The 20,986-nt window shown below is 37.1% G+C and overlaps 1 protein-coding gene across 1 annotated transcript in view; it reads right to left on the bottom strand.

Moving 5' to 3' along the window:
* rapgef6 (Rap guanine nucleotide exchange factor (GEF) 6) overlaps positions 1-20,986 on the bottom strand; it is a 105,230-nt gene that overhangs the window by 28,404 nt on the left and 55,840 nt on the right. The window contains exons 6-15 of the mRNA XM_016555419.1: positions 15,173-15,301; positions 12,677-12,854; positions 11,244-11,380; positions 9,866-10,024; positions 7,066-7,218; positions 4,599-4,763; positions 4,394-4,501; positions 3,430-3,633; positions 3,232-3,340; positions 1,311-1,554 (exon numbers count right to left, since the gene is read on the bottom strand). Of these exons, the coding sequence (XP_016410905.1) occupies positions 1,311-1,554; positions 3,232-3,340; positions 3,430-3,633; positions 4,394-4,501; positions 4,599-4,763; positions 7,066-7,218; positions 9,866-10,024; positions 11,244-11,380; positions 12,677-12,854; positions 15,173-15,301 (1,586 nt within the window). The remainder of the gene's footprint in view (positions 1-1,310; positions 1,555-3,231; positions 3,341-3,429; positions 3,634-4,393; positions 4,502-4,598; positions 4,764-7,065; positions 7,219-9,865; positions 10,025-11,243; positions 11,381-12,676; positions 12,855-15,172; positions 15,302-20,986) is intronic.

Raw genomic sequence — 20,986 nt, 5'->3', positions numbered from 1 at the left:
TATAACATCTGGATTAGGGCTGTCCCAAAATTTCGAATTTCAAATAAACGTTGCATTCGAATTTTAGGCGTGCGTCAGGCAGCCTTATCAGTGGCACACAAGATGCGATGACGATGTAAGTGTCATTGCATTTTAATGCTTTTTTTAGCCTATCCAGTTGAACACACTAGATGTGGTGCTGCTACGTTGTTCATTCAAAATATAGTGGAAAAAGAGAACATCAATGCGGATATGTTGTTGTTTACGTCAAAACTGAAACCAAGCCGTTCACACAGAACGCATATTTATCGCATTTTCTAGAGGGACATCTATCACCGTTGCACTCGCGTCTTACACAAGAGAGCCGCATGTTTAGAAAGCCATGCAAAATTAATGTAAGTTCAACTTTAAAAAAACATGTCTCGAGACTTTCCAGTGGTTTTTCCCCATCCCACTGCATCTCATGTTTTTAAATAGAAAAAATAAAATTTGTGATTGTTTTTTTTTTACAATTTGTGGTTGGTTGTGATTCGGTCCTTTGTATTAAACTATACATACATACATGATGCTGTTTTGTTTCTAATTGTTTAAGCAACTTAATTAATTATATATGGTTTATAAACATAATTTGAAGCATTATGCACTTTTTTCAAAGATAGTCGTGTTATTTTATTGCTTGAAATAAATGTGCATTAGTAATATTTTGCTCGATGCGCTCTCTTGTGGCCTCAGAAGAGAAGCCAAAAGTTTTTTCCCCCTAACTGAAATTATTCCTTTTAAATTCGAATATAATTTGAATATTGATAATATTTAAGTACAAAATTCGAATGTAGTTTTTCAGCCATTTTGACAGCCCTAATCTGGATACATTACAGCAGTGAAAAATGTGCTTAACTGTCATGAAAATAATGGCACAACTCTTTAATTCTTCTAAAACACTGATTTACTTTTATGTGGAATGATTGTGGGATGAAATATGAGTAAAACATGTTTTCATGAGCTCCAGTGGTGACCGGTGCATCTGCTTCCTCCATCCTCTGTTCAATCGTGGAGACACCAAACTGATGGATGGATGGAGGTCTGTTTAAACCCTGTGAGAGCGTGAGGATGTCATGCAGTGAAACGCCTCTAGAGACACTAAGAGCAGTAGCTCACGTTCTCAGTGTGGCGGCTGACAGATGCCAGTCGTGATGCTGATGGAGGAATCGTGTAACTCCATGAACATGTTGCTCAGGACATGAACGAGGCGATAAGCAGCGAATGGAGGCTCATGAGAGGACGTGAACTCAACTAGACTCTCAACCGTCATCCACTCAAGAACGTGTCTTTACCTGAAGGGCTTTGGAGGCAGGATGCTGAATCTGGTCTTCTCCAACATCTTACGGATCTTGTTGCGTCCTCCAGACACTGTGTTGGCCTTCATCTTCTTGCGGCTCTTGCTGTCCGAGGGAAACTCCAAGTCACCGGGCAGATCCGGGATGGAGAAGCGGTTGCTCTTCCTCTCCTGAATCTTAGGGATGTGAGGACCACCGTTCTTCTTCTCGTTCCTCACGCGGCTCTGAAGCTCTTTGAAAACTGCGACAAAGTCAAAAACTTGGTTACACTTCAGTTTGTAACTATTAACTATGACTTTTGCCTCAATAAACTCTTAATTTGCTGTTTATTAATAGTTAGTAAGGTAGCTGTTAAGTTTAGGGATGGGATGGATTAAGGGATTAAAAAAATGCTAATGCAGAATAAAACATTAATGTGCTTTATAAGTACTAATAAGCCAATATGTTAGTATAATGCATACTAATAAGCAACTATTTAACAGTGAGAATTGGTCCCTCAAGTAAAGTGTTACCAAATGTATTTGTATACAGCTTTTCACAATACACACGGTTTTGTAGCAGCTTCACAGAAAGTCGTACTGTTATGTCTATAATGCCTTCGTGCTTTTTCAGAGCGAGTTTTAGTGCTAGGTGATAAGACGATATTTAACGATGATACGAGTGATCCGCCGGGTTTATCTAGCTATATTGTATTTATAATGCTGTCTAGCACATATATCAGTAATTTGGACACATGTTTGAGCATTCCAAGACAATTAAGAGATTTAAATGTTGGTTGGTTTTGTTCTAATAAAGTGCCCCTTTATACTTTTTTGGATGTTACCTTTCAGATAATTACCATTCTGTCTGTGAATGCAAAAGGTCTGCATAGTTTCAAAGATCAAAGTGCACAACAACTGGAGTTATTGTGTTCCAAAATAAAGAATCGATTCTGAACTGCCTGAAACGAGTCGTCAGTGATTGTATCATTGACATGTCTAGAAGACGCTGTTTTCTGTGCTGCGAAAGCAAAAACACTTTGCAGGATGAAGGATGAGGATGTGAAGAGTCAGTGGTTAAATTCATTTTTACATTGATCCTTGACTGTTTCAGGCACTGTGAGAACAGAGGTGATGCTGCAATGCATATTATGAGAAAATTAAAGTGTTGTTTAACCTCAGGTGCATGTAAACCTAATGTAGGAGACCTCCAAAACAAAATTAGGAACCTTTAAGACAGCATAATAGGGGCACAGATTTAAATGTTGGTCGGTTTGTCCAAGCTAGAGTAAGTGATTAATAAAAGCATATGTTACAGTCAGGGGTGTGTGTGCATCTCCATGTATCTGCATGGTAACAGCTGTTGTTTCCATCTACAGATTTTATTTGAATTTTGATATAACATAAATTTCAGAATGGAGATGCAATTTTTAAAATGTGCATGGGCATGTATGTGCTCGCTTGAAGCAGATAAATGATTTATTTGGTAAGCAAACATGCTCTTAAACGGCAATGGAATCACATTAACTGAAGTTGCAAGATGCATATAAAAAAAAAAGTCATGTGATTGCGTTTAATACAACAGCAATTCCAACTTTCATTGTCATAAGTGATCATTTTAATCTTTTGCACACATGGGGTGGAACCGCTGCTTTATTCGCCAAATGTTTTTCTGAATTTTTGTGGTGCTTCAGTTTTTTAGTTTTTTGCATTGAATTAAATGAGCAGCTCAGATGGAAACAGCTACTTATCGATCAGACTAAATGACGTCATGGTGCTTCCACAAAATTACTAAAAGAATCCTATCTACAGGCAACTTGTCATTTTCTCAAATTCAAGAAACTGCGTCGCAGATCAGGAAACTACTTCAACACCTCATAACACCTGTCAGCCAATCAGCATGAAGAAGTACTGTGATATAAGAATGATCTGTGACATACCGAAGATGTTGGTCTTCACAGTAAGAGAGAGGTGTGTGTTGTTCTTCAAGATATCCATGGCTTTGGAGTACGAGATGTTCTCAAAGTTCTGCCCATTGATCTCCATGATCTGAGGACAGATGAGGCGCAATGGGTTCATGCTGAAATACTTATATGGTAAGTGTTGTTCAGTGCAGAGCGCGTTCCTGTAATCTGTACCTGATCTCCACGCTTGAGCCCTGCTTCTGCAGCTTTACTGGCCTCCTCCACAGTCTCCACGAAAATGCCGAAGCTGCGCTCACTGCCGCCCTGAACCGTGAAGAACAGCGGAGACTCTCTGGATGGCTTCTGCAGCGTGATCTGACGACACTTGGCTTTAGCAGCACACGCGATGTTCAGCAGACGCAGATGACCCTTCATTTTCTGAGACACAATTCAATGAAACGCATATTTAAGAAATATATCCACTCCTATTTATTCATGATACTGTACATATGCTCATAATCTGTAAATATTCTGATACTGATATAGCTGCCTGAGAGGCGTTTTGAAGATGGCCACTGAGTGAAATAACTTGCCTTGAAGGGGTTTTAATAATCTTTTGTTGTGCTTTAAAGAAGTACGCTTATTTTGATGTGTTGACTAACATACTAAAATTAAAGTACTTGATTATAATTTTAACTGCAGTGTTTTTCGATATTACATTTAAAGTTAATGTTTTAAATGTACTAAATTGCAACTTAATCATTTGCAATTACAAATGCATAATTACAAATATATTTAAATGGAATTACAGATTATTTCATAACAGGGGTTTATCATATGCTTGTCAGTACATTCAGCAGTACACCATATTCGAAAAACAATAATAGAAATAATTATGAAATTGCATATATATATATAACAAAGATGTACTTAAGTCCTACTTAAGTGGGTCAAAAAGTAACTAACAGTATTTAATATAAATGCAGTATATAAACTACAATACATTTTCATTTAACAATTTAACTAAAGTGACATTCATTCTTTTAAAGTATATCAGAGTGCTCTTTTTTTAAAGTATGCTACTTCTTTTTCACAAGGATTTCCAGGTCTAGAAATCCCTGATATGTCCATGTTTTTCTCGACCGTAGGAACCCTGTTTTATTGAATCAGTCTGTGTTTGTCTGATGTTGACACTCACCGAGGAGTCCAGCAACTTCTCAAAGTCCTCCAGGAACTGAGTCATGACCGGATCGCCTTCAAAGTCGTTGAAATGATTGTTTACCCACAACAACACGATTCTCGTCACCTGCGAGATCCCAAAATATGTCAAGACATGCAATCTATTATTTACCACAAAAACAACACTGTAAGAAACAGAAAGACTGATGCACACACATACTGACCGTCTCTCTGAGACTGTCCACTTTGAACCATTCCAGAAGTTTCTTGCCCACTTCCATGGGGCTGGACAGGAATGTGCGGTACGTCAGGAGGAAGTCCTCAATGTAAGTGGGATCCACCACTGACGGCTCCTCCACCAGGTGCATGATCAGACGCTCAGGAGTGCCCTGATACAAACAACACAAGAGCACATGATAGAGAGCATGCATGCAGATAGGAACCTGCAGACAGGGTGGTTTCTATGCAGTTGCTAGGGTCTACTCTGTAACAGTGTTGGGTAGATTACTTACAAATTGTAGTTTGTTACTGATCACAGATTACATGATGAAAATTGTAGTTAGTAACATAATCTAGATTTGTCATTGTAGAGAATGTATTCGTACTTTTTTTTATCTAACTTGTTTTAAACTTACTATTAATTGTAACATACTGATATAAAAAAAAAATTATATTCCATTTTTTGATATCAACATCATAAAATGCATTAAACATTACATTACACTGGGGGTTTCCCAAACTGGCTTAATGTAAGAACTGCAGTGGGACACTTGAACACTAATGTTATATTTGTTTACCTGCATGTCAATGTGACCATTAACCGACATCAGAGAACTGTAAACATGCGAATTGTTAAGTTATTGGAATATAAACTTCCTCAGAGATATTTCAAGTAAATATTTTATTTTAATGGTTTGGCTGACAAAAGCGTTTGGGAATCCCTGCATTAAATGAACAAACATTAATGAACATCAAAACACGCCCAAAGTCTTCCAGGTCTTTAGTCCAGACTTTCAGAATCAACAGTTACTGAAGGTCACTGGATATGATGATGAGTCATTGTGTTTCACAGCTATACATCACTGGTGTTTTTAACATTTGTGAATATAATTCAAGATAAATGGTATAACACACGGTAGGATTTTTACAAAAGAAAATTTAAAAGAGAATGTAATCCATAAAAAAAGAACTGTAATCTGATTATGAGCATTTTAAAATGTAATATACTCTATTTAAGACTGCTTGATTTTAAAAAATCAGATTACGTAATCCAGATTACATGTAATCAGATACAACTCAGCACTGCTCGTGACTGATGCAGACATCACGAAGAGCAGCCGTTCTCCAGAGGATCAGAAACCGACAGCAGCCGGCCTGAAACTGAATGCCTCTGCTCCGAGAGCTCTGCCACCACAGATCTGACGGGTGACGGGAAACACTGCTTCATACCAGACAAATGGGAAATGCTCAGGCTGCAAAGTCCAGTCTAGTTGAACTCGCACAGTTGAGTCCTCTGCACAATGTGACTTTGCTGCAGCCTGGAATTGAACTGCTGGTTTCGTCTGGCCAGAGGAGAACTGGCCCCCCCAACTGAGCCTGGTCAGAGGAGAACTGGCCCCCCGACTGAGCCTGGTTTCTCCCAAGGTTTTTTCTCCATTCTGTCACTGATGGGAGTTTTGGTTCCTTGCCGCTGTCGCCTCTGGCTTGCTTAGTTGGGGACACTTAATTTCCTGCGATATCGTTGACTTAATTGCACAGATACTATTTAAACTGAACTGAGCTGGATGATGACATCACTGAATTAAATGAGGAACTGCCTTTAACTGAAAATTGAGTGCTTACTACTGTCATTTTGCATCATTGACACAAAATGTTCCTATTTAATGCTGTAAAGTTGCTTTGACACAATCTGTATTGTTAAAAGCGCAATATAAATAAAGGTGACTTGACTTGACTTGACAGAAACCCAAGCCACTACAGGTCAATAGGGTAACATTTTAAAACTAACAGACTGCACCATACTTCCCCAGTTGATTAATCACAGCATATTAAGACATTACATTTTGTATTACAAGTTTTTAGAAATGTCATGTTTAAATATGTAAAGTAGACTTTATCTAATTAAATTATGTATGCATTAATTTGCATACATTTCCAGAACTCTGAACATTGGATAAAAAACAGGTTCAAAGTTCTTGCTGGATTTTGTTGACATATTAAAGGTTTTTGCAGAGAGGATTTTGGATTAATCTATTTATCACTCCGTAAATCAAAAAATACTGTCAACAGACAGAAAAAAAATCATGTTTTTAGGAATAAAATGTTATATACAGTACATCAGGTGTTATATATATGAACAAACCCCTGTATAAAAAAAACTTCAGAATAGAGATAGGAATAAAACGGTAAAGTTTGTTGTATGTAAGTGCTGCTGAAGTGGAGAAATAGCTCACGGCCTTTAAATATATGTACTGATATAGATAAAGATAAAGCATAAAATGTGTATTTTGGATGTTAAGTTAAGTCAGGTTTTAAACCTTGATCTGATGTGATCAAGTGCCATCTATACCAAGGCTTTACCTTGGGTTAGTGTCTCAATGATGTGATCAGCATTAAACCGACTGCTGACAAGACCTTACATCAGCAGCCCAAAACAATGATCGATTCGAAACTACGGTGACTGTTCCTCACCTTAATGACGATGTGGCCCTTCCTGGTGCCGCTGCGGTCCAGCTCTCTGTGCTCCTTCACCATGACGATCTCGCCCTCCTCCTCCACCTTGTGTGTGTTCTTCTCCACATGGTTGAGGATGCGGCAGTAGTCCTCTTGTGCGATGCACACAAACTGGTCCACAACAACATGAGGAAGAGCAATGAACTGATAGTAGAGCAGGAGGTTAGTCTGCACCACACACGGGTACTCATAGCACCAACTCATGAGTGGATTGCGCTCAGTGCAACGTGTCTAAGAGGATGTGCGTGAGCGCCGGACTCACGCTGTAAGAGGAAGTTAAGGTGGAGACTTTATTTTAGGGAATCAGCAGTGTTGCTATATCAGGAGGCATTTGCATGCGGACCCTGACCACAGCACTGTGTGACATGACAGTGATAACACTGCTCACTCCCAACTCTTGACTGAAGTGTAAGTATGCAGACATTTAATGGGACATGAACCACCCAATAATCAGATATGGATAAACTGTCCTGAAACATTTGATATTCCTATCTCTTGGACTTCATTACGCACTGATCTGTTTGTCGTTAAGTTGAAAACCAGCAGTAGTCAATGTCAAAATGTTTGAGATGGGCAATCAAATCAAAGGCGGGCTTTTCCGTTCACAGAAGTCGAGCATGATTTCCAGTTTGATGCCTCAAAGTGTACGAGATGAGATGTACGTTTCATGACAGAAATATTTAACACCTGACAGTTATATACAGTGATGCAAACTAACTGACTTTGAAATTGAAAATATATCGCTTATTACATGTGTTTCATGTAATGTAACATGCAATTGAATGCGTCATTTGAAAAAACGTTACATTTATGCATTTAACAGAAGCTACTTGCATTGCATTCAAGGTATCGGTTTTTATTGGTTCATGCATTCCCTGGGAATTGAACCCATGACCTTGTTTATTATTTAACTTTCAGTCAGTTCCTTTCACTAAGCTATTAAGTGATTTCAGAAGATTTTAGCATGCAGCTTCTTCAAAATGTTTCCATGATCATTCAATCATTCAGGTTTGGATCAACTTGAGGGTTAGTACTTCCACAAACATTTGATTTCAACAAGAAAGGTGCGTCACGGGGATGTAGAGGGAAACTGCGAGGGTTTGTGAAACTGAGAGTGTTTTAACATGTGCGTTGTGATGCAGACCAATGAGAAGTTCACAAAGGTGGTTTGTGCTGCGCATTAAGGGGATAGTTTACCCAAAAATGAACATTCACCTTCATGTTGTTCCAAATGTCAAAGCTGTTTGGACCCCAATGACTTTCAAAATATCCTCCCTGCTTTTGTATTTTTATGTCTGACTTAGAATTTTGACAAATTTTTTTATTTCATAATTACAACTATATGTTAGTTTCAACTTTGTCATAATTTTGTCTTTTATCTCATAATTGTTACTTTTTATCTCATAATTATGTGTTATGTTTTCAGCATTATCTCAATTACGACTTAAAGGGATAGTTCACCCAAAAATTAAAATTCTGTCATTAATTATCCACCCTTGTGTCGTTCCAAACTCGCAAAACCTTCGTTCATCTTCGGAAAACAAATTAAGATATTTTTGATGAAATCCGAGAGCTCTCTGACCCTCCACAGACAGCAAGGGTCCTACCACCGTCAAGGCACATAAAATTAGTAAGGACGTCGTTAAAATGGTCCATGTGACATCAGTGGTTCAACCGTAATTTTACGAAGCTACGAGAATACTTTTTGTGTGCAAAGAAAATGAACCACTGATGGTCTTACTGGTTTGGAACGACATAAGGGTAATTAATGACAGAATTTTCATTTTTGGGTGAACTAACCCTTTAATATGACATCATTTTGACTTTTTATCTCATAATTAATACATAGTATTTCAGCATTTTGAATTTATCTTATAATTATGACATAGTTTGTCATGATTTGGAATTTATCTCATAACTACTTATTTCATAACTATGTAATAGTATGTTATAATTTCAGCTTTATCTCATAATTACGACTTAATATGTCATAGTTTTGACTTTTTATCTCCTAACTGATACATAGTATCTCATAATTTCGACTTTATCTTATTATTTTGACAAATTTTATCTCATAATTACAAGATAATTATATCTCATAGTACAATAATATAATTTATATATTTATTTATAATTTATGTGTGTGTGTGTGTGTGTGTATATATATATAGCTGTGATGAACACTGCTGCGAATACAAAAATCTGAATGGCTGTTTAAACCATAGATATGTATCTATGGTTTAAACCATTTAAATAAGTTTTTAGAAAGTAGTGCAGCTGCTTAGTTTCCGGGGTTTCCGGGGTAATGGCTGCATTTCTGCAGTTTAGCGCCATCTGCTGTCAGAGAGAGAGTGAATGTGCACTTTCATTCAGATTGTCTCTCACGTGTTCAGCCATGCGCTTCTTATCCGTGCTTGTTTACATCAGAGAGCGCATTTGTCTTTCACGCAGCATACAGCGGTGTTGTGCATTGTGACCAGTTGATGGGGAAAATATTCTTAAAATGCATTCAAAAAATCGGAATAATTTGTAATAAATAATTATTCACTGTATTTTGAAGTGCCCACGATAACAATATCGTGCATATTCATTACCGTGATATATCGCATTATCGAATACCGGCACATGTCTAATTATGACTTTGTATCTCATAATTCTGACTCGTGTCATAATGACTTTCTTAATCTCATAATTCTGATTTACCAAAGCATGATTTTCTTCTTACGTTGCAGAAATGAGCTTGCATACATGCTCTCACCTGGCAGTCATCTCCTTTAGTGCACACAACCCCGTTCATGAACTGTCTGTCTAGAGATGGTGAGATTCCGAAGCTGTTGCCCATGCACAGGATCTCTGTTCGGCCGTCTCCATAGCTGATCTCTACAGCACCATTCAGGATCACGTACCACAGGTCCAGCTGCAAACACAACAGTGCACTATGATCACACGATAGACGTCAAATGAGTTTTATGCATGTCAGATCGGTTGTTACAGACGCTGGTATTGTGGTGAACAACAGTTGAGATGGCATTCCAGGGATCATGTCGATAAGCTCTAGACATTTTTACTCGATAAGGATTCATCTAACAGCAGAAATAAATGCGATAACAGCAGTCAGTGTTGATCACTAATAGGCTAACTCTGCATGTCTCTGTGCGAATGAATGGCGCAGTTTCATCTGATACACAAACTCAAACACACGTGATGCTCACGGTGATGCTCCACAGCTGCTCTGGGAGTCACTTCACAAGCTTTTCACCAATTAATTTGAGAAAAACTACCGTAAAATACACACTGACACTGAAAGTAAAACTGAAAGACCTTTACATGAACCCATCAAAATAAAAGTCCAGTTTAACTTAAAGAAATTATGACAGAAATATATTACCATTGTATACTAAAATGTAAATCTCAAGTAATAATATCTATATTGTATGATATGGAAATAAATATTGCGATAATATTTTTGCCCATATCGCCCAGGCTGAAAAGGTGAAGTGCCTCCGTTCATGTGAAAATGTGTGTGTGTGAATCTGTTGAAATATCTTGACCTTTGCTTCCACTCCATTTGTTTCTGTCTCCTTCTCATCCACACAGAAGCGTGTTTGTCTCGTTGACCTTTACAGTAGCCCACACACAAATAGCACGGCTAAACGTCTCTGTGCGCTTCCCCTCTCAGCTCTTCTTTAAACTTATTTATGACATGCTTCAAAGTGTTTTCCTGTGGTCCGACATCTAACATAATTACTCAGTTTCATGACAGACTGCTCAACCTCAAAAAAACACATAGTGCTCTTTAGAGGGCTGCACTGTCACCACCAAGTCACTGATGTACTGTAAAATCTCAAATGATTCTCTTCTTTCTCTTAATCACGTCTATGTGTATGAAATGTGCTGTAAAAATAAACAGACCCTGTCTAAAATAACAGTCCAGATCTCTGAATAAAGGAACGTCAGATCATCACAGATCAATGTTTTGTCAGTTTTGGGGCTCATGACTGTGTAAGATTTGTTTTTATGCCATACATTTGCATTTAAACAAGGCTTAAATCGAATTCATAAAGCGTGTGAATGGCAATTTAATCGATTCTACCAGCCCTACTAGTACTAGTGATGCTGACATGGCATGTCTCTACCTCCTGTTTGTCCTGAAGAATGATGGTGCCTTCCTGTTCCACCACCTCGAACATCATGACCCGACACAGCTCCCTCCTGACGGACATGGTCATGTTAGCGAATGCCGGCAGCTGGTGCATGAACTCCAGGAGCTGCTCTGTAGAGAGAGATGTTGATGAGTGCGATGTTTGCTTTTCATTTGGACTAAAAAAAGCACAAGAAGTGATTACTGTGTATGCAGTAAATGAACTCCGTTAGCGTTACACTATTTGGCATTGTGACATTTTTCGTGACAATTATGTGCAACCCTCTTTGCCCTGATTTTCAAACACATTTTTGATCCCAGCAAGCAAGAGCACTTAAACAGGGTTTCTGCAGCTTTCATGAAAGTAAATTTAAAACTTTTTAAAGAGCTTTTTAAGACCAAGTAAAGAAAATTTGAAGAATTAATTGAAGGGAACGCAATACGTCAATGTTCTCCAAATATAAATGTCTAAAGAGCAGGCAATGAGCTGAATTAGTAATACTTCAAAGTTTGAAAACACAACTTCCTACTGATTACTTTTTAATTCATTTTTTTAATAAAAAAAAAGTAAGCTTAATAGCTTATAAAAAACTTAATTAAAAATATATTATTAATAAATTATAATTAATAAATTATTAATAATAGGAATAAATTATTTTCTAACAGTATAAGTCTTTACTATCACTTTTTATCAATTTAACACATCCTTGCTGAATAAAAGTATTAATTTCTTAAAAAAAAAAAAAGAAAAAAAATTCACTGACTCCAAACTTTTAAACGGTAGTGTATATTGTTACAAAAGATTTCTATTTTGAATAAATGCTGTTCTGTTTTTAACTTTTTATTCATCAAAGAATCCTGAAATTTTTTTTTATTAAGCAGCACAACTGCTGATAATAAATCAGCATATTAGAAAGATTTCTGAAGGATCATGTGACACTGAAGACTGAAGTAATGATGCTGATGAAAATTCAGCTTTGCATCACAGGAATAAATTATATTTTAAAGTATATTAAAATAGAAAACTGTTATTTTAAATTGCAATAATATTTCACAATATTACTTTTTTCTGTATTTTTGATCAAATAAATGCAGCCTTGATGAGCATTTAGAGACTTCTACAGTTCTCAGAAAACAAGACTTCATTTTGCATCTCAAGTAAATGTATCTCGATTTAAAGGATGTTTAGATATTTGAATCCGAAAGCAATGCAAAAATACTGAAGAAGACATTAATTTAATGGATATTAATTTTTAGCAATGCGTGCAACATTTAATGCCACGCCTTTATCAATCTGAGACTTTCCGCTCTGATTTAAGACCTTTTTAGGCCTTAATTTGTGGAACGGTTAATGTGAACTGAATATCAACTTAAGACCTGCAGAAACCCTGTTGTCTGTTCTCTTTCATCAACAACCAAGAGCTTTACCGATGTCGTCATCGGTCCGATCCACCGCATCCTTCTCTAGACACTCTCGCACTAGATCTCTGCCCAGAAGAGCCTCCGAGGAGCGCTCGATATCTTCATCCTCCTCCTCTTCCTCAGAGTCCACAGGAGCTTCGGGGAGGCCGGACAGATCCACGTCACCCATCTCGCTCTCGGTGGCCTGTGGAGGAACAAACAGCATTGATTGCGGCTGCTCAGTTTTAGGAAAGGAAATCACATTGGACTCCTGCTTTCACTGCTATTCAGCACTTCCTTTCTCATTAATGTCAATGTAATCTCTGCTAAGAAGGGACTTTTGAGAAACTTTCACGAGATGCTGTGGATGCAAATATCAGGTCTGACGCTGCGTTTGCATGCTTTCCTGTCATGAGCCGCATGTGCAGCGCTGCAGATATTAAACTGCATCTCATAGCACTGTGTCTGTCATGTGTTTAGTGGCTTGTAGTGCATGTGTGTAATGAAGATGAATGGAGTGTAACACCTGTTCTGGAACTGATATCAGACCTTTCATTTATTAAGTAACATTAAAGATTTGACTTGTGTTCTTTCATCCAAACCTATGAATATTCAGCAGTGTAAAAATACAATGTAAATGCACATCATGCATGTGAACAATGCGATATATAACACACAGTCGTTTTTTTTCCCCCCACATCTCTCTGACCAACAAAACATGTGAACACCAAAGGGAGTCAACACACTCCTAATGCATCTTCCCTTTCAATAATCATCTGATTCATATTTAATCGTACAAATCATAAACCTCTTATTCACTGTGAGGATTCAGACAGATCGGATTTTGTTGGTGTTGCCAAATATCACCAGTAATTAAATCATGGCATGCCATTATCATCATTAAAATACATTTGCATATAATCAGTGAATGTACATATATGTCTGACATCATTCAGTATTTTCAGAATTATGAAAATTTCTAATTCTTTTGTCAGTGGAAATCCAATTCCTTATTGTGTACTTCATTGAAAAATCCAGCTGGTTAAGATTTACAAGCATAGGAACGGTTCATTCCATTTGAACACTTTGTTTAGTATCATGATTGTATTGATTTGTGATTTATTCAGCATTGTGCATCAAACCGAACTGATTTGTGAATTCACTATCGTCCATCAAATTAAACACAATATTGGTTCAGCTGATGAATCGGTCTTGACCATTTCGAGATATCAGCATCAGATGATGATCGTCACACTCATGCAGAATCAAAATGTACTGTCAAACAAATGTTCATTTAATGTCATCCTTAGACTGTATTTTTTATGAGCATCAGCACCCTGCTCATACATCACACATCAGCATTGGCCAAAACACAAATCTTTATATAAGCCATTTATTCTTCATCAAGATTATGATTTATAACTGATCAGATCAGTCACTAATCTATGGTCATCGGTCAAAAAATATGTATGAAAGAAACTGAGTTGAGACAGGAAGGACAGAAAAGGCACATATTACTGAGAAAGTCAGAGAGGAACCAGAACTCAATAGCGTGTCACAAGCACTTCTGTGCGTTTCATACAGAGACTCGAAGTGATATGTGATATGTTCGTATAATGACAGAACTGTCATTAAACTGTGTTTAAAGATCAAAATTTTAACAGCTTCTTTTCATTTAAAGTTTACAAACAAAAATGCTGATTGAATTAGAACATATATGGCACTATTACCCATTATTTTTTGTTATTCAAATGTGTCATTTGTTTTTGCGTGTTACAGACAACAAATAGTTTTTCTTCAAATGTGAAATACGTGTATGTATTTTCTTGGATTGAAATATATGGAGGGCATAATATATATTTAAATGCTTTTAAAAATATATTTGGTAACACTTTACAATAAGGTTAATTAGTTATCATTAGTTAACTACATTAGTTAACATGAACAATACTTCTACAGCATTTATTATTCTTAGTTAATGTTCATTTCAGCATTTACTAATGCATTATTGAAATCACAAGTTGTGTTTGTTAACATTAGTTAATGCACTGTAAACTAACAGGAACAAACAATGAACAACTGTATTTTTATTAACTAACATTAACAAAGATTAATAAAGAGTGTAATAAATGTAGTGTTCATTGTTCGTAACTAATGTTAGCGAATGACACATTGTAAAGTGTTGTCATATATTTTCAAAAATATACAAAAAATAGTAAAAATATAAATATTGGTACAAAATATATTCACGTAAATATTTTTTGAATTATATTTTAGCAAATATATTTTTGTATATTTTAAATTATACATTTAAAAAATATATTTGAATTTTTTTTGCCATATGGGAAAATTATTTTTCCACAATTTAGATACTTTGGACTGTCAGTTCAAAATACTGATTCAATAATTCGTTTGATCAATCAAAAGTGCTCACAGAAAAAGGTTCACGTACTTTCAAACTCTGACTCAGAATCAAGTCTGAGCACTGAGCGCTCGTCAGGTGATCAGGAGAAGTGGCAGTACCTGGTAGATGTCTGATAGGCTGCTGCTCCCCGAGTCACTGGCGATGCTGCATCCTGATTGGCTGGGAGGCATGTGCATCTGCTGGTGGGCGTGGTCTGTCAGGTGCATCTTGCTGAGGTCACCAGGAAGCTGTGCAGACAAGACAGGAAGTGAGAAATGTTGAATTGAGGACATCATTTATAATGCAGCTCATGAGTGACCTGTCCGCCGCTGAATGTGAGTGAGGAAAATACGCCAGCTTCAAAAAAGAGAGAGAACAACTCTAAAGGCCTGTTTACACAAAGAACGACTACTTTAAAGCTGGGGTATTTAATTCAAGTTTCAAGAGGTCCGGTCTCTATATTTCCTTCCCAGCAGAGGTACGGACAATACTGTTTAGGAAAAGTTATACATTTCTATCTGTGCAGCAGCAGTGCTTTGTAAAAGGAAAAAATACTAAACATCAAAGATGAGGATATTGGGCCCCAAGAGCCAAAGCAACTGATGTTTCATCAGCTGACCCCAATTAGATATAAATATTAAAAGCTAAGATCAGACGTTTTATACGGGATATTATTATTTTTATATTTCGATGCCCGTGTGACTGAGAAAAGAGACTGTATGGAGCTTCAGGGTCATTTTTAAGTCATTTTTATATTTTGCTTAAAAACAAACAATGTACATAATAATCCAAATGCTCTCATCATGAATAGAAAACAAAGTTAACAAGTCATTTCAAAATTTTAGTTGTCTTTCCTTGCCATCTGCAAATAATTTTAAGTATAACATTGTTTACTATGAAATTCTCTTAACATGCTGATTAATCATGCTATATGTAGATGAAAAAAAAAACTTTTAGTCACAAGCCATGCATATTAGATCTGTCAGAGTGTGACAGATAAAAATAATTTATGCAAAAGCAATTCATGCGTTTGCTGCATTCTTGTTTCCTGCAGTGTTTTAGCAAAAGTGTTTCACTGTGTTTAAATGCAACTGTTGTTAAAATAAACACCATCATCTGAAGCTCTTTTAGCGCTTTCCATTTATAGCAGGGGAGAGAAGCAACACACACACACAGAGCGGAAAGGGTTTGAATAAAATGCGTACCATAAACGAGCCTGAGCACTTGTGGTGTGTACTGCTCGGCCCACAAACCTTAGGATGTGTTACAAATGCAAATATTTATCATCTTTTCTTACATTTTTCCATGTAAAATCATCACGTAGTTGATCAAGAGTTAAACAGAGGAGCTGTTGATGAGAGTGCAGGTGCGTCAGGCCTTTCATCCTGTGAATGAGCTGGACAGCTGTGTAAAGGGCATCCGTGATTCGTAACTGTGGCATAAGGGCAAACGAGAGGCGCTGCTAATTGCTGCAGTCGTACTGTGCTCGCTCACACGAGGGTCTCTCCCCGGCGCCTCAATTAATGATGCCGGGAGATTAAATATGAATGAGCCAGACTCCAGGATTCACGCACGACTGACGCACTGATGCACGATCACCTGGATGGAAATGCATGGTATTCACATAAACGGTGTGTTTGAGCCTCACTGTAATACTCAAAGATACACATACTGAGGCTAATTAAGAAGGAAAAGATGTTTTTATGAGGAGGCTTTATGGGACATAACTCAGGGGTGCTGAGAGACGTTGTCCTTGTGGGAACTCCACTGAATTATTCATGCGTCCCGCCACGCTCACGTCTAGACTAGACAACATTCAGACTGACCATCACTTCAACAGGACGATGTGTGTGTGATGCCCTCTGTGTTTTCTACCATTTTATATGTCTGATGATAGTGATGGTTTAGTATTAGATAAAATAATGCCCTCATTAAACGTAAAATGCAAGTGAAAGCAATATCCAGGGCAAATGCTGGCCTTAATACAACAGTAAAAAGGGTAAAACAGCAGACAGAGAGTTTGAAAGCAGAAATGTCGAGCTGCATTACCTGAATTAAAGTGTAAATAAAGTTCACATGTGCAAGTCAGGCAGTCCGTCACAGGTTCAGAATAAATGAAAAAATGTTTTCACTTCTCATAACAACATAATGTCTCTATCGTTGTGTTCTGTGATATCGCTTTGACGAAGCACCTGTCATAAAATCTAATTTGCGATGTGCTTTGTGCGCTTATCAAATGGCAAAAGGCTGCAATGTAATGAAGTATATATAGTCTGTTGCGCTGTGTGTTTCAGAGAGAAGCGCAGCACTGTTTTCATTTACACATGAGCAGCTCATGTTTTCAGCATCTCTGAACAGCTTGATTCACAGTGAACACAGTGGTATTGTTATTATTCAGTGCGGATTATTATTATTAGGGGTTCAAGTGCGTAGCAAAAAGTATGTGTCGGATTCAAAAACGGTAGTGAAATTTTTGGCTATTTTGGATTTTTTTGAAAAACCTATTTTTGGGAACTGGTCCTGGGTTTTACACTCAACATCAATAAAAAGAGCAGTACAATTCTCTGGACTGTCTAGGCCAAAAATTACCAAAAAATGTTTTGATAATTTGAACTTTTGCATATGGACAGCTATAACAGGGTCATTTCAAAATATGGTAAACACAGTGGTATTGTTATTATTCAGTGCGGATTATTATTATTAGGGGTTCAAGTGCGTAGCAAAAAGTATGTGTCGGATTCAAAAACGGTAGTGAAATTTTTGGCTATTTTGGATTTTTTTGAAAAACCTATTTTTGGGAATTGGTCCTGGGTTTTACACTCAGCATCAATAAAAAGAGCAGTACAATTCTCTGAACTGTCTAGGCCAAAAATTATCAAAAAATGTTTTGATAGTTTGAACTTTTGCATATGGACAGCTATAACAGGGTCATTTCAAAATATGGTCTTTACCTAGTGTACCCAAAAGCCTATGAATTCTAAAGGAAAACTCAAAACTTCACAAAATCATGCAAGTTAATGCATCATATGCTTCTAAACAAGCATGCAAAATTTTATGGAGATCGGGCAAAAGTTGGCGCTATAACAGCTAAAAAGGCAAAACAATTACTATATTCCTGCAGTAAATTCCCTGAAATTACCATTATAACCACTAGATGGCAGAAGAGGGGCACTAATGGGCTCATTTAACTCACTAATAATAGGTTTTGCTGCTGGATTTATATTTAGACATTATAAAATCACTGATACAACATTTAAAATCATATTTTTTCATAGTTTACCACTTCATTTGCACTGAGGTATCACTGTTGCATATGCCACACTACATCAAGTGAAAGTAAGCAGGTTTATTGTGTTCGTTGGTAAGTGTCATGTGTGAGTGTTGTAACTGTATGTCTGAGTGAATGACAGCTGATGCACTTCCTGTTCATTCATACAGAAAAGCAGGCGCTCTAAGGTTAAAAAAATGCAAAATACAGAGAATAATATATATAATAGATATAATTGAAAAAAGCACATTTTGATTTAACAGTAAATTATCAATACTGAATTCATTATTTATTAGGGCTGTCAAGCAATTAATTAATCTAAATAATTACAATGCTGATTTAATTAATTAATTTAATTAATCATAGATTAATCGCACATCGATTTGGCTGAGAAATTATTTCACACATATTTCACATTAAGGAAAAAAATGAGCGATGAGACGTTTTTTTGTTATCTCTAGCAGCTCACACACGCTCCATAGACATGCTCCATTAATACACACATCAACGATTTAATGATGCGAACACAAGCAGATCACGGACCGGATCATGAAGCAGGACTCAGACACAAACTGTGCCATTTGCTGTCCGGCAGGCCTGGTGTCCAGCTGCATTAGTGCTGCATGTGAATGGAGGCTGAATCACGTTAGACGCTTCTTCCTGCACTAATTCACCGGGAGAGAGCGGTCTCATAAATGAGCCCTGCAGCGTGCAGCTATGATAAATGCAGCGCATGTTTAATGCTATTACAGCAGAGGAGAGCCCTGCAGCTCACGCATTAAACTCTTGAGTGAACCAGACCAACACTGACCTCCCCAAACCAACACACGCACCCCTAAACACAGTATTACACTAGACATGAATCATGTGTGCTGTTGAGGAGAATGCGCTGCTACTTTACTAAGTGATCAGATGCACCAAAAACAGCTGCAAAATATATTTTGAAGAATGTTGGTAACCAGTTTCTGGTCCCCATTGACTCCATAGTATTTGTTTCCATACTATGGAAGTCAATGGGGACCAGAAACTGGTTACCAACATTCTTCAAAATATATTTTTTAAAGAAACTCATACAGGTTTGGACAACTTGAGGGAGAGTAAATGATGTCAGAATGTTTATTTTTGGGTGAACCATCCCTTTAAGGTCTCCATGCTTTTTCTATAAAGAAACAGAATGTTGAAGAAAATTCTAGAAAATAATAATTTTGAACTTTTTGCAAATAATATTTTAAAATATGCTCACTTTTACTCTTATTTGTAAGTTCAGTATGTCGAAAACCCAAAATATTTCATGTCTAGTCACATTCAGTTAGGAATTACATGAATCACGTAAATGCTATATATTTTCAATTCAAAATGGCACAATTTGAGAAAAAGTAAAGTAGTTTCAACAATCCAAATTAGAACACAAAAATACAGAATGACAATCAGTTAAAAGCAAGTCGGAAATAGAACGGATATGAACATTTCTATCGTAAAACAGTTGTGAAATATTAAATGTTTCACTACTTCCAGTTAAAACAGATGCTTCGAGCTGGAATTTGTGCTTTGCCTCCGTGAACAGTAAACTCCGCCTACTTTTCAATCATTTTGACATTGACGAGTGCTGTTACACCCAGCACAAGCAGACCAGCCTAAAAATGTAACGTTTAAACCTTTTTGTCATCCTGACAACAAACAAATCACTGCATAATGGAGGGCAGCAGAGCAGTGCAAGATTTTCAGATTTTGGAGGGACAGTTTGGCCATTTCTAATTATTGGGGGGAACTATGGTGGATACGGACCTGGTTTCATGTTAAAAATTAGGGAATTAAGACAGCCAATTGCCGTACTGTTATTTTTTTTAACTCTATAAATACTATATTTTCTATCTTACAGTCTATCCTGGGAGGTTTAGGGTGTCATGTGGACAGGAAGGTTAGGCGATCAGGATCAATACACTCAGCATTAGCCTCGACACGTTTCGTTCCATCGTTAAATTATGAGTCAAGGCAAATGCTGCACTTTGAGAGAGCAGCTTACCTCCACTTCCTGTTACTCACCAGATCTGCTGACTGAAAGAAAATCTATGAGTGAAAGCGTGACCATCGGCAAAGCACAACAAAAACAAAGGTCAGAGCCTCCAAAATTTTTACCATCCGGTTTGGTAAATGTTAAGAAATGGTGCACGTACAGAAGTGTAATGATGGATTCACATATCACGACTGACTTGGAGGCTAAACTAATGTGTGAAGTACAAGGAGGATGGTATTTCTGTTAAAGGGGTCATATGATGCTGCTAAAAAGAACATTATTTGGTGTATTTGGTGTAATGAAATTTGTTTATGAGGTTTAAGGTTAAAAAAACATTATTTTCCACATACTGTACATTATTGTTTCTCCTCTATGCCCCGCCTTTCTGAAACGCGCCGATTTTTACAAAGCTCATCGTTCTGAAAAGCGAGGTGTGCTGTGATTGGCCAGCTATCCAGTGCGTTGTGATTGGCCGAATACCTCAAGCGTGTGACGGAAATGTTACGCCCCTCACCATACTGTGATGCCATGTCCGGCCGGAGCGATGATTCAAAAACATGAAAACCCATTATAAACGAGGCATTCGATGCATCCAGTCATCCAGGACATAAATATGGATTATAATGACTTATACTGTCTTTTTACACGTTG

This window comes from Sinocyclocheilus rhinocerous, unplaced genomic scaffold, assembly GCF_001515625.1.
Source record: "Sinocyclocheilus rhinocerous isolate Xijiao unplaced genomic scaffold, SAMN03320098_v1.1 scaffold1427, whole genome shotgun sequence".
NCBI lineage: Eukaryota > Metazoa > Chordata > Actinopteri > Cypriniformes > Cyprinidae > Sinocyclocheilus > Sinocyclocheilus rhinocerous.
Note: the sequence above shows the minus strand (reverse complement) of the source record. Positions and strands in the feature narration are given on the sequence as shown.